The sequence below is a fragment of the Dasypus novemcinctus genome, chromosome 16 (assembly GCF_030445035.2).
Source record: "Dasypus novemcinctus isolate mDasNov1 chromosome 16, mDasNov1.1.hap2, whole genome shotgun sequence".
Lineage (NCBI taxonomy): Eukaryota > Metazoa > Chordata > Mammalia > Cingulata > Dasypodidae > Dasypus > Dasypus novemcinctus.
Window position 1 is genome coordinate 51,003,826 of NC_080688.1, and position 12,633 is coordinate 51,016,458.

The 12,633-nt window shown below is 40.9% G+C and overlaps 1 protein-coding gene across 1 annotated transcript in view; it reads left to right on the plus strand.

Moving 5' to 3' along the window:
- Positions 1 to 4,962: 4,962 nt before the first annotated feature.
- ZNF397 (zinc finger protein 397) overlaps positions 4,963 to 12,633 on the plus strand; it is a 69,544-nt gene continuing 61,873 nt past the window's right edge. The window contains exons 1-4 of the mRNA XM_071208640.1: positions 4,963 to 5,072; positions 5,811 to 6,318; positions 6,588 to 6,717; positions 8,997 to 10,039. Of these exons, the coding sequence (XP_071064741.1) occupies positions 5,905 to 6,318; positions 6,588 to 6,717; positions 8,997 to 10,039 (1,587 nt within the window). The 5' untranslated portion in view covers positions 4,963 to 5,072; positions 5,811 to 5,904. The remainder of the gene's footprint in view (positions 5,073 to 5,810; positions 6,319 to 6,587; positions 6,718 to 8,996; positions 10,040 to 12,633) is intronic.

The window sequence follows — 12,633 nt, forward strand, 5'->3', positions numbered from 1 at the left end:
GTTTAATTGCAATATAGTATTAAAGTTCAAAGACCCATTTTCTGTCCAAATTTTTCTATTATCTAATCTATATCTAGGCCAAGCTTCATCACAAAAAATAATTTATTTTTCTGTAACCAGGATCCCCCAAATTTATACCAATTTTTCAGGATGCATCCTAATGGGGAGCACTCAGTTACTGACACCTCGTTCCCCACGGCAGCAGAAAGAGACAGAGAGAACAACCAAAATAAAGGCATAAAAGGCATCAGGCTTCCCCTTAAAGGGAGCGAGAGAATGGGACTCAAACCCATGAAACTTCTCCCACCACCACCAAACCTTCGCTACCTTAGCAAAGGTAAACCAAATGCTAACTTGCAGTTAGCCAAAGCCAAACAGCAGGTTTCCCTTTTAAGGAAGTGAGCGAGTAGGACCCAAACCCACCAAAACCTCTCCCACTGTAATCAAACCTTCACTACATTAGCAAAGGTGAACCAAATGCTAACTCATTGACAGCTAGAAGAAAAAAGAGTAATGAATAAAGGAACGAACTCACTCACTAGGGGAAGGAGATGACCTGGTCTTCTGTCCTAACCTCGTGAGCCTTGGTTCTTTTGGCGGCTGGAAAGGGGCTCTCTCTCGGGTAACCCCCGAGTCCTTGGGAAAATCTCCAGCAGCCACTGGAGTCAGGGATGCCTCAGTGCAGACAATTACCTCTGCACTTCTCCTTGGAAGCATTCTCTGGTTTCTATTATTATTTCTTTATTTTCGTCCCACCTGGGGTGCCAATTTGTTAGGCCTTAAGATTGTAACTCAAAGTTAAGAGTTACCAATTGGTTATGATTACTGAATTATTGTATAGATGCTTTTTTAAAAAACTTTCTATTATATTGTAGAATAGCCAAAAGTAAATACCTGAAATGACTGATTTTTGATAATAATTGTAAAACTATATAACCTTTATCTTGTGATTGTAATTGCTGACTGCAGTGTTTATACTTACTACTGTAGTGGTTATTTCAGCCTAGCCCTGGCTCTTAGTCATACTTGCTATTGTAATGATTATTTTAGGTTAGTTCCAGGCCTTGTTTATACTTGCACTTATAATGGGAACATGTCCACCTTCCCTTGTTTGAATCCATTAAAAAAACCCTAATCTCCTGCTTTGCATAAGAAATAAACTCTTTGTCTTTGAAACCCCAGTGTCTCAGGAATTGGTAGTTTGAGTGCATTGGCAGAGAACCCCCGCCTCCCCCAAAACCCCTGCTTTTGCTTAATAACAAAATTACCTACCAGAATCCAAGAGCAAATGCTAGACCTCTCTCTGGGCAAATGGAAATTGTTGACTGAGGCTTTAAGAGGTGATCAATTGCTATTCAACTGGAAATTTAAAACAAGTCCTAGAAATTGGCTATAAATCTTCAGTCTACATTTCTTATAACTAAGTAACTGATTTATATTTGCATATATGTACCATCTCACGAGGAATGTTAGGAATTTCAGTTTTTTCCTCTAGCATCTCACTTTCTTACCAATCAGATTAACTATTAAGGTAGATGCTGCTGTTACACACTCAACATTCATCCAAATCATTCTCCTCTGCTGCCTTTAACCTTTCTGCATTTTTAACATAACCCCTTTCCTCCTCAGTCCTGGGATATGAATTTCCACTGACCTAAGCCCATTATGGAGTTCTTATCCCCCTTGTTGAAACGATTTTAGCTAATAGAACATTTTAAAAAATCTGCTAAGTAAGGGGGCATTTTGGGGACATTGGAATTGTTCTACATGACATTGCAGTGATGGATAGTGATGGATACAGGCCATTATACATTTTGTCAAAGCCTATAAAATTGTGTGGCACAAAGTGTAAACCATAATGTAAACTACACACCATGCTTAGGAGCAATACTTCAATATGTGTTTATCAATTGTAACAAATGTACCACATTAGTGAAATGTTAATGGGGAAAAGTGTGTGTGGGGGTATATGGGAATCCCCTATATTTTCCATGTAACATTTATGTAATCTAAATTATGTAACACATGTAATCTAAAGCGTCTTTAAAAATAGTAATAACAACAACAAAAAAGAGGGGGACAGACAGTAAGGGTGTTCCCTTTTTCTGTTTCTGGACCTGATCTGTAATCTGAACCTGGGACAGCCATGGTAGAGAAGCCAGACTGGAGGACAACCAGTACAGTTAAAGATAGAAAAACAGAAAGAAGAAACCTGGGTCCTTGATGATGTTGTCTTAACCAACCCTGGGAATGGTCTTACTGCCACACATCTAGCCATGTGAGTAATAAAACTTTAAACAATAAGGACATGTAGTAAGGTTTTCTAATACTACAGATAAAAGTATGTTAACTGATGTACCTACTCTCAACAATTTTATTTCTAAATAGTTGGCTTCTCAGTGTAACAAGGTGTGAAAGGTTGGATGCAAAAGTAACTACCAAAGTTTCCTTCTTTGCCTGTATTTTCAAGCTGTTTCTCCCATCATGGCGGGGGGGGGGGGGGGAGCGGTGAGTGGGGGGGTTGTTCTATTTCCTCTTCCCTTGAATCTAGTCCTACCAATACGGTGCAGCAAAAGTGACATAATGCCAGACCTAGGCCTTAAGAGAACTAATGTCTTCCTTCTTTCCTCTCTTGGTAGCCAACCACCATGTAAGGAATGACTACATGGAGAGAGAGATCTCATGGAGGAGAATCAAGGAGATTCAGACAAAAAGTAGTGACCCCAGCAACATGAGGGATGCTATCTTGGACCTCCAGTCCTAGTTGAGCCACCTTAGCTGACACCTTATAAAACAGGGACGAGGTAGACATTCACTAAGTGCTGCCTGCATACTTGGACCACAGAATCATAAGCAATAACATGTTAGTTACAGTTTTGGAGTAGGTCATCACACAGCAATAGGTAACTGAAACACAGGGTAATATTTATAATACTATTTGTCTTTTTTTGTAAAATCGTTGTAGTCATTTTCACAATGATTAAGAACTATTTGATTTACTGATTGTTCTCTGAGCTAATAATTCCTCCCCACCCCCATCCCCCGCAGATGGCTCCCTTGTCCCTCTGCTGTGTCTGCTTGTTTTCTCTGCTTATTGTGTCCACTCATCTTCTTTAGGGGGCACCAGGAATCAAACCTGGGATCTCCCATGTGGGAGGTGGGCTGCCACTGATAACTTTTTTTCAAATGTATGTGTGTTTTATTTTAACGTCACAAATAAGTCCTTTTGTATCTATATATGTATCACCTTGTGATAATCTTGTATGCTATTAACTTTTTTTTTTTTTTTTTTTTGATGTACCAGGGGTTTGGGATTGAACCCAAGACCTCAAATGTGGGAAGCCCATGCTCACCCACTGAGCCACATCGGCTCCCCTGTTTTGCTTTGTTTTCCACTTGTTTGTTTGTTTTTAAGAGGCACTGGGAACCCAACCTAGGACCGCCCATGTGGGAACCAGGTGCTCAATTGCTTGAGTCACATCTGCTCTGGTATTAACATTTTAAAATTAATTAAATTCAAATAAATGGGAAAATATTTATAACAAATGAATTGCTATCCTTTGTGAATTAAAAAACTCATAACTAAAGAAGAAAAATACTAACTCTAATTTAAAACATAGGAAGGCATTTCTCTGACAAAAAAAAGTCAATAAATATGAAGGGGGGGAATCTCAACTTCAAAGAGAAAATATAAACATTAAGACTTGAAGCCAGCTGGATTCCAAGAAAAAATAGGAAAACAAACAAACAAACAAAACAACAACTAAACATTAGAGGCGCAGAGTGGGGGACTCCAGAGTAGGCGTGAACTCTGGGGTCTTTTGACGTCCCTGATAACAAAGCTGTTTCACTTAAAGTAGATCTTTTGTAAGTGGCGCCTGTATATGGCGATAACACATCAACCACATAGAACTGTTGTAAGTTTCAACGATATGCATGGGGCAGAGCAATATAAATATTACTTTTTCCTCAGCTTGTTCATCCACCCATTTACTTTTGTGGGAGATGCTGGAAAAGAATGGAATTACAGGAATTACAAGAAAATCTGAATACGTTTCTGGAAAATTGGGGGCGGGACGAGTCTGGGGGTCGGGGGTGATGAGTGCCCAAGAACGGTGGGTGGAAGCAGGCCAGGTTCCTCAAGGGAAAGGTTTCCACTGTCAAAACCCTGGTTCTCCTCTCGCGCCTACAGGGAACGGGAGGATCCGCAGGTCAGTCAGCCACAGAGCACAGGTTGTGGAAAGAGTCGAATCCACGGCGCTGATTGGCTGCCTGTGATCAAAGGGCGGGGCGGCAGAGGTTCGGGAGGGCGTCCCACAGATGCGCGCGAGCGGAAGGCGGAGGGCGCGCACTTCCGGTCTTTGTGGCTCGCCGCTCGGGGTGGGCTCCTCGCGCCCTGGCGGTTCCTTTGCTTGGTGGTGAGGGACACGGGCCCCGAGGCGGAGGGAGGGTAGGGTTCGCTGCTGGGGCGGCGGGCGCAGGGTGGAGGAGCCTAGCTCCTCGGCCTGGCCGCTTCGGGGTCACAACCCCTTATCCGGGTGGCGTCTCTGAGCGCCTTGGGGACGCAGAAGAGGCCGGCGCTCAAGCCCCTCCTTTCGGGCTAAAAGCACTTATTCCCCCACCCCAGAGACCTCTCAAACTGTTTTAACCGGGGACATAAAAATAGTAAGGCTTGTGCAGTCGGGCTAATTAATTATACAGATTTGGGTCTCATCTCTAAAATTAACTAATGTCAGGATTAAGTTAAGTATTACTTATCTGCCCTGTTGACCGATTAAAGGACATAACTCTACTATCGATATCCTTCTATCCTAAAAATCGGACCATGTTTGGTCTGTACCATATAATTACTTATTATCGTGGTTCACTTTTAAAAATTTTACTCCTAGTATATTCTTTTTGAGGACTGAAATTGTGCTTTTTACATTTGTGTCTGTTTGATTTCTAACAAGTTTTTTTAAACACACGGTAAGCATTTATCACGTACTTCGTTAGTTCTTCCATACGCTCATCTATTCACAGGCAAGAACCTGTGTTTCCTAGTGCGGATCACAGGACAGAAAGAAGCCAGAGTAAGTGCCTCAGTGTTTGTTGAAAGAATTAAGTGAATCCCAAATTTAAACAAATAGCGGATGTCCAATGACAATTTAAAGCAACAATTTAAGTCAACTCATATTTAATGTGAATTTTTAAAAATGTTTTATTTTTACCTTAAAATCAACATCATTTGATAGGTGAGTTGGTAACAAAACATTTTAAAAGTCAGCATTATTAAATTGTAGCTAAAGATACTGCCCTTGGAAATTTAAGTATGAGGCCTGCTCTCTTAAAATAAAGTGAGCTCTGGACAGCAGATGTAGCACAAGTGGTTGAGCACCTGCTTCCCATGAATGAGGTCCTGGGTTCAATCCCTGGTACCTCCTAAAAAATAAACATTTAAAAAAGTAAGCTCTGCAAGTTTTACAATAAGCTAAAGACATTAGGAAATGAGATTTTTCTCCTTGATATAATCAAGATTTAAAGAGAATTGAAAAGGAAAGAATTTTCTCACTCTATGATTTATATTACTATTAGGTCCTTGTGCCTCAAAAATCATTTCTTTTAGCATTAGTAGTAGGAATCCTACAGAATGGGAGATAGGTGATTGGTTTTTAGTTTGCCGTTTGATTACTGTTTAATCATAGTTTCTAACTTGTTCCCTTTCAATAAATTACTGGAGTGACTAATCTTAATTAGTTACAAGTTCTTAGAGGTTGTTTTTTGTTGTTTTTCCCACCGCTATAAGTTAATAATGCTTTGGTATCCTTTAGGAAAGCCTTTGAAAGAAGAGATATTCAAAGACACTCTTTATGAAGCACAGAATCCATTTGTAGTGAACTTTTTACTAAGCTGGTTCAGCCTAGAATGGCTGTAGAATCCAGAGCAGTTTCAACCCTGGTAACACAGGATCCTCAGGAGCAAGAATTAACACTAGTGAAAGTAGAAGGGGACCTTTCCTGGAGTCAGAAATCTAAACAGAATGGGAATAGCCGATTATGTCAAGAAATATTTCGCCAACAATTCAGGAAGTTTTCCTACCAGGAGACACCTGGGCCCCGGGAGGCTCTGGGCCGACTCCAGGAGCTTTGTTATCAGTGGCTGATGCCCGAGTTGCACACAAAGGAGCAGATTCTGGAACTGCTAGTACTGGAGCAGTTCCTGAGCATCCTGCCTGAGGAGCTGCAGACCTGGGTTCAACAACGTAGTCCAAAAAGTGGCGAGGAAGCTGTGACCCTGTTGGAAGATTTGGAGAGAGAGTTTGATGATCCAGGGCAGCAGGTGGGAACTGGGAGATGTGATGTGTTTTGGGAGAAAGACTTTAGTTTGGAGCGTGTGGCATCATCATTACAGGATGAAAATTGGTCTTTACTGAATTATAACCCTAAAGTAACTGCTTGGACCAGTATCTGTCTCTATCCTTAAATAACTCTCTTCTCCCCTAACCCTCATCCCTAGAGATATCCTTGTTGACATCTTCTCTCAGACTTTTGCTAAGCAGCTTCCTCAGGAATTTTCTCATAAAGCTAACCATATTTTATTGACTTCAGGTTCCAGCTAGTCCACAGGGACCAGCAGTGCCATGGAAGGATTTGACATCCCAAGAGTCAACAAACGTTCAACTCCAGCCTTTAGAACCACAACTGGAATCCTGGGAACCTTGCCTTTCCCCCAAAAGTGGTGAGGAATAGAAACTCATCTCATCAGTTAGGCTTCTGAATTTAAGGATACAGAATTAATTGCATTTTCCACACTTTATTACTCCAGACCAGAAGTGCACACTTTAGCATCTTTAATTTTGGCAACCCTCATGAATTGCAGACAACTCTCTTTGTGTCAGTTTCTCTATCATTCATTCACTTACTTATCCCTTCATTTTACAACATAATAGGGTATATCTGGTACTGTGCTAGGCACTGGGTTTCTATCTCCAAGGAGCTTCAAGTCTCGATGGGTTGCTGAGCAAGCAAAAAGGCAATTGCAATACAGTGTAGTAAGTTGTAGATTAAAAGTAGGTACTAGGTACTATGGAAGCACATAGAAAGGCTACTAAACCAGTCTTAGTGATTTCATGGAACACTTCCTCGAGGAAGAGACATCTAAGGTAAAAACCAAAATATGAGTAGGAGAAAGCCATGTAAAGGAGGATTGTCCCAAGTAGATGCAACAGTGTACTAGGAGGAGGGAATACAGGGCATTCTAGGAATTGCAGGTAGGTCAGTTTGACTTGAATGGGCAATTGTTCATGAGAGATGAACTAGAGAGGAAAATGGAATCCAGGTGATGAAAACATGTTATGCAATCAGTTTGTACAGTTTCCTGAGTGTAGTGGAGTGCAGTTGAAGAGCTTTGGGCAAAGGGGGCAAAGGAGTGACATGATTTGTGTTTTAAAACTTAGCTGCACGGGAAAACGGACTTTGGCCCAGTGGTTAGGGCGTCCGTCTACCATATGGGAGGTCCGCGGTTCAAACCCCGGGCCTCCTTGACCCGTGTGGAGCTGGCCATGCGCGGTGCTGATGCGCGCAAGGAGTGCCGTGCCACGCAAGGGTGTCCCCCGCGTAGGGGAGCCCCACGTGCAAGGAGTGCGCCCGTGAGGAAAGCCGCCCAGCGTGAAAAGAAAGAGCAGCCTGCCTGCTGAGGAATGGCGCCGCCCACACTTCCCGTGCCGCTGACGACAACAGAAGCGGACAAAGAAACAAGACGCAGCAAATAGACACCAAGAACAGACAACCAGGGGAGGGGGGGGAATTAAATAAATAAATAAATCTTTAAAAAATAATAATAATAAAAAATAAATAAAACTTAGCTGCAGGGTGGAGAATGGATTTGACTAAGGTAAAAGAAGTGTTCTGAAGTCTTGTTAAAGTCTACTGTAGCAGAGATGACCACAGTCAGTAAATCAAAGACATTTTATGGGGTGGGGGACAAGGTGGCAGATCAAAGCTGACTCCTGTTCATCAGCGTTTAAATTACATTGCAGTATCTCCTGATTATTAAAGGTGGAGGGTGAAGGAGAGGAGCTGAAGATGATACTTAGTTTTCAGTGTTAAACAGGTTCATGGTGATGCTATTAATGTAAATGAGAAAACTTAAGGGAAAACAAATACATTAGATGATGTATTTAGTTGGGGACATTTTGGTGCTTGTGAAATACTTGCAAAATGCCAAAATAGCAGTTGAATATGAGTCTAGAGCTTAATAAAGAGAACTAATATAGAAATGAGGATATAGGGAGACCTTAGCTTATAAGTAGTAATTGAAGCCTTGAGGGTTGAGAGTTTATAGAGTGAAGATACATGACAATCCAGAACAAAATCCTGACAAACAGTAATGATTGAGTGACTAACCCTGGAGACTAAAATGGAGCAGCCACAGAACTGAGGCTAATATGACTGAAAGAGAACATCTTTAGCAGTGCTCACATTCTGTAGAGAGGCCAACTAAGTAAGATCTGGAATGTGCATATTGCATTAAGCAGCACAGAAGTTGGTGACCTTGGCAAGAGTAATATCAGTGAAAGTGGAGCAGAGCAAGGCAGGAACCAAGTTCCAGAATGGAAATGAATAGAGAGAGCCTGTTAAAGATGGTTTACTGTGAATGGGAATGAGTGAGTTTGCTTGAGGGAGATACAAGGAAGGAGATTGATTTAAAAAGACAAGAGGTTTGAGCTTATTTAAATGCTGGTGACTAGGAGGTAATAGAGAAAGTGACTGAATAGGAAAGGAGTACCAAGCAATCTAACATTTGAGGACTCATAGGAGGTAGGAAAGAATGAAATTCAAACTGTCCATACAAGTCTTAGCATTGGAAAGGAGGAGGAACCCTAGTATGAGCAGTTAAAAAAAAATACAGTGGACAGTGATAACTTTTTAGGTAGAAGCTTCTACTTTTTCACAAGTAGGTGACTATTGAAAGTCCTGGAGAGATGTAAAATCTTATTTTGCTATTTATCATTTCAGGTTGTGAGAATAATGAATTGGTGACAAAGAAGGAAATTTTTGGAGAAAAGTCACTGGGACTCCCCAAGGAACCTTCACTTGGAGAAGTCAGTGAACATGAAAGCAGTTTAGAGTGGCAGCATGGAATTGCTACAGGGGAGAAATTAAGAAGACCCCCTTCCCAAGGAGGCAGTTTTAGTCAAGTGATCTTCACACACAAATCTCTAGGAAAAAGAAACCATCATGATGATCCTCAAAGAAGTTTGATTCTAACTACAAGTTCTGTAACATACCAGAAAGTTCCTACAGAAGAGAGACCTTATAGATGTGATATATGTGGGCACAGTTTCAAACAGCATTCCTCTCTAACGCAACATCAAAGAATCCATACTGGAGAAAAGCCCTATAAGTGTAACCAGTGTGGGAAGGCCTTTAGTTTGAGGTCATACCTTATTATTCATCAGAGAATTCATAGTGGTGAGAAAGCATATGAATGTAGTGAATGTGGGAAAGCCTTCAATCAGAGCTCAGCACTTATTAGACATCGGAAAATTCACACTGGTGAGAAAGCTTGTAAATGTAATGAATGTGGTAAAGCATTCAGTCAAAGTTCATATCTCATTATACATCAAAGAATTCACACTGGTGAGAAACCCTATGAATGTAATGAGTGTGGGAAAACCTTTAGCCAAAGCTCAAAGCTTATTAGACATCAGCGGATTCATACAGGAGAGAGACCTTATGAATGTAATGAATGTGGAAAAGCTTTCAGGCAGAGCTCAGAACTGATTACTCATCAGAGGATACATAGTGGAGAGAAACCCTATGAATGTAATGAATGTGGAAAAGCCTTCAGTTTGAGCTCAAACCTCATCAGACATCAGAGAATTCATAGTGGAGAGGAACCTTACCAGTGTAATGAATGTGGCAAAGCCTTCAAAAGGAGCTCAGCCCTTACTCAGCACCAGAGAATCCATTCTGGGGATGAAGCTTATATATGTAATGAATGTGGGAAGGCATTCAGGCACAGATCAGTACTTCTGCGCCATCAGAGAATTCACACTGTAGAGTAAATTGTGAATACAATGAATACTGTAAATGCTTCAGTCAGAGTCATATCTTTATTAGTAGGGTTTACTTTGGCGGAAGACTCAAAGGTTGTAAACTACTAGGTTTTGAGTCAAAATTGCTTTATATAGCACCTCCCAGTGCTAATGCAGATTGTCCCTTAAAAGCTTTTCCTTATCAGAATGACAGATGGGAGAGGCCGTCACTTCCAACTTTTCTCTTACCATTAGGAATCCTCAGGACATGAAAAAATGGGAATGTAGCATTGAAACATCACTTCCCATGACAAAATCACAAGAAGAATATCATGATCCAGGCTTTTGTCTTTGCTTTAGATTGTCAGTATGCCAGGTTGGGGGGTGTTGTGCAGTATGAGGGACTTTTTGTCACTCAGGAACTCAAAAAATTTTATAGTCCCAAATAAGGATGGTGAGAGCAGCAAGACAAAATGGGGAAATGGTTTCATCAGTAATTTGTTGAGCCCAGGACAGGCCAGACATGAGTGAAAGGAAAGAATGCAAATTAATTCATCCAACATTTATTTTTTGAGTGCCCCCTTTGTGCCAGGCAGTAGGGATACAATGGAAAATAAGTCTAATGGATGAGGCAAACTGGCAATGACACTAGAGTGAGATCAGTAATATGCAAGATGAGTAGGAAAGTTAGCCAAGGTTTAGGCCAAGGAATAATGTTCCCAGTAAAGGAAATAAACCAGGAAGAGAAAGTTTGGCACATCTGGGAATTAAATGTTCAAGGCCACTTGTGTGGCGCATTCCTCTTCAATTCCTGTTAAGGGAGGTCTATAAGAGTGGCAGGGGTGGAGTCAGACTCTTAAGCAGTTTCTGTAGCAAAATATGAGCCAGTGAAGTTTGCGTTATTGAACAAAATGGGCCCTTGGACCACAATTGTGAGGAGCCTGTCTTGGTCTGGTATGACCCCAGAAAAAGGACTAGTTTCCTTGCCCAACTTTCAGGCTAGGCTAGCACTTCCATGGGTGTAAGGGTGAGAAAGAGACCAGTTTAGAAATGAGGAGTTATAAGTCCCCCTTTCCTAGGTATGAGGGTTCCTTTTTTTTAAGGTCCTGGGGCTGGGGACTGAACCCAGACCTTGTACGTGGGAAAACAGTGCTCACCCAGTGACCCACAATGACTCCCCTGAGTTTTTGTCTTGTTTGCCTGTTGTTCGTGTTTTGTTTTTAGGAGGCACCAGGACCAAACCTGGGATCTCCCATCCATGTGGAAAGCAGGAGCTCAACCACTTGAGCCACATCTGCTCCCCTCCATTGGTTCTTATCACTAACAGAGCTGCTCTCATATTCCTCCTAACTCCTTTGTTCTGAGTCAGAAGCTGCTATGTCTGCCATATCATTTGTTTCTGGGGTTTTATCCCCTGCAGTTCCTAGCGTTCCCTTGGGCGCAGATACTCAAAAATATTTGTCAGTTTCTCTCTGGGTCTGTGACTGATGATATTCTTCACATACCTCAATGTTTAATTTTGTCTTTTATCAGCGGTATTTCATATACCTTTTGTGAATTTAACTTGTTAAAGACAATGCTAAGGAAGTAACAATAGAAAGTAACAATCACGATCAATCCAGAGACTTTTCTCTTGGGGGCGGGGGGCAGTGGGAAGAGTATCTCTGGGCTGGTGCTTTTAATGTATGTTGAAAAGTTGTACGGATTAATCAGCAGTAAAAACATCATTCAAAGACCTCAAAGGTTGGAGAAATAACAGTACCAAAAGCATAAATATGTATGGAAATCTAGAATCCTGTGTATAAAGAAGAATTTTAATAAGAATGGTCCTTTTGGGACTTACACAGATGGGAACATGCTAACCAGTAAGAGTGGCAGAAGGGCTAAAAGGAAAGGGATTGTTAAAAAAAAGAAAGGGGTAAGATCAGTTGAGGGATAAAAGATAAAGTGTAACAAAATACATGGGAGGAGTTGTTCAAATCTTGATTTCCTCTTTTTCCAGAGAAAAGACTCAAACAATATGAAAATAAGATAACATAACATAAGGGAAATATTCTTTCTGGAGAGGGCTCTTGCATCTATCAGTAAAAAATGTAATAGATACTTGCTAAGGGGTTGGTATATAAGTATTAGTTATTTCTCACAATAGCCCACATTTTGCAGATGAGGAAATGAAGGCTTGGGTTCATAAACCTAAAAATGGTGATGTAAGACTTTAAACCCAGGGAATAGGAATCCAGAACCCTTCTGTGGAGCCACTGCTCTATACTTTCCCCCCCAAGAAAGAGTCCCAGTGGAAAAAATATTTCAACAGGCAAATGACAAAAGATTAAATAACAGTAGACAATAAATAGATGTGCAACTTCACTAGAATTAATAGTACATATATATATTATTAATATATAAAGCACGGTTGAGATGGCACTTTTTTTCCTTCATAATACAAATATTCAGGGAAATGGGGTCCATAATGCTGCTGGTGAGACGTGAATAGGTATTATCTCTGGCAGTCAATACCAGAAGCCTTAAGCATTGCCTTTTGACTTTGAAATTCTACCTGGAAATGTATGCTTCAGAAATCATGAATGTATAAGAAAATATTAAAGCTGTTAAAA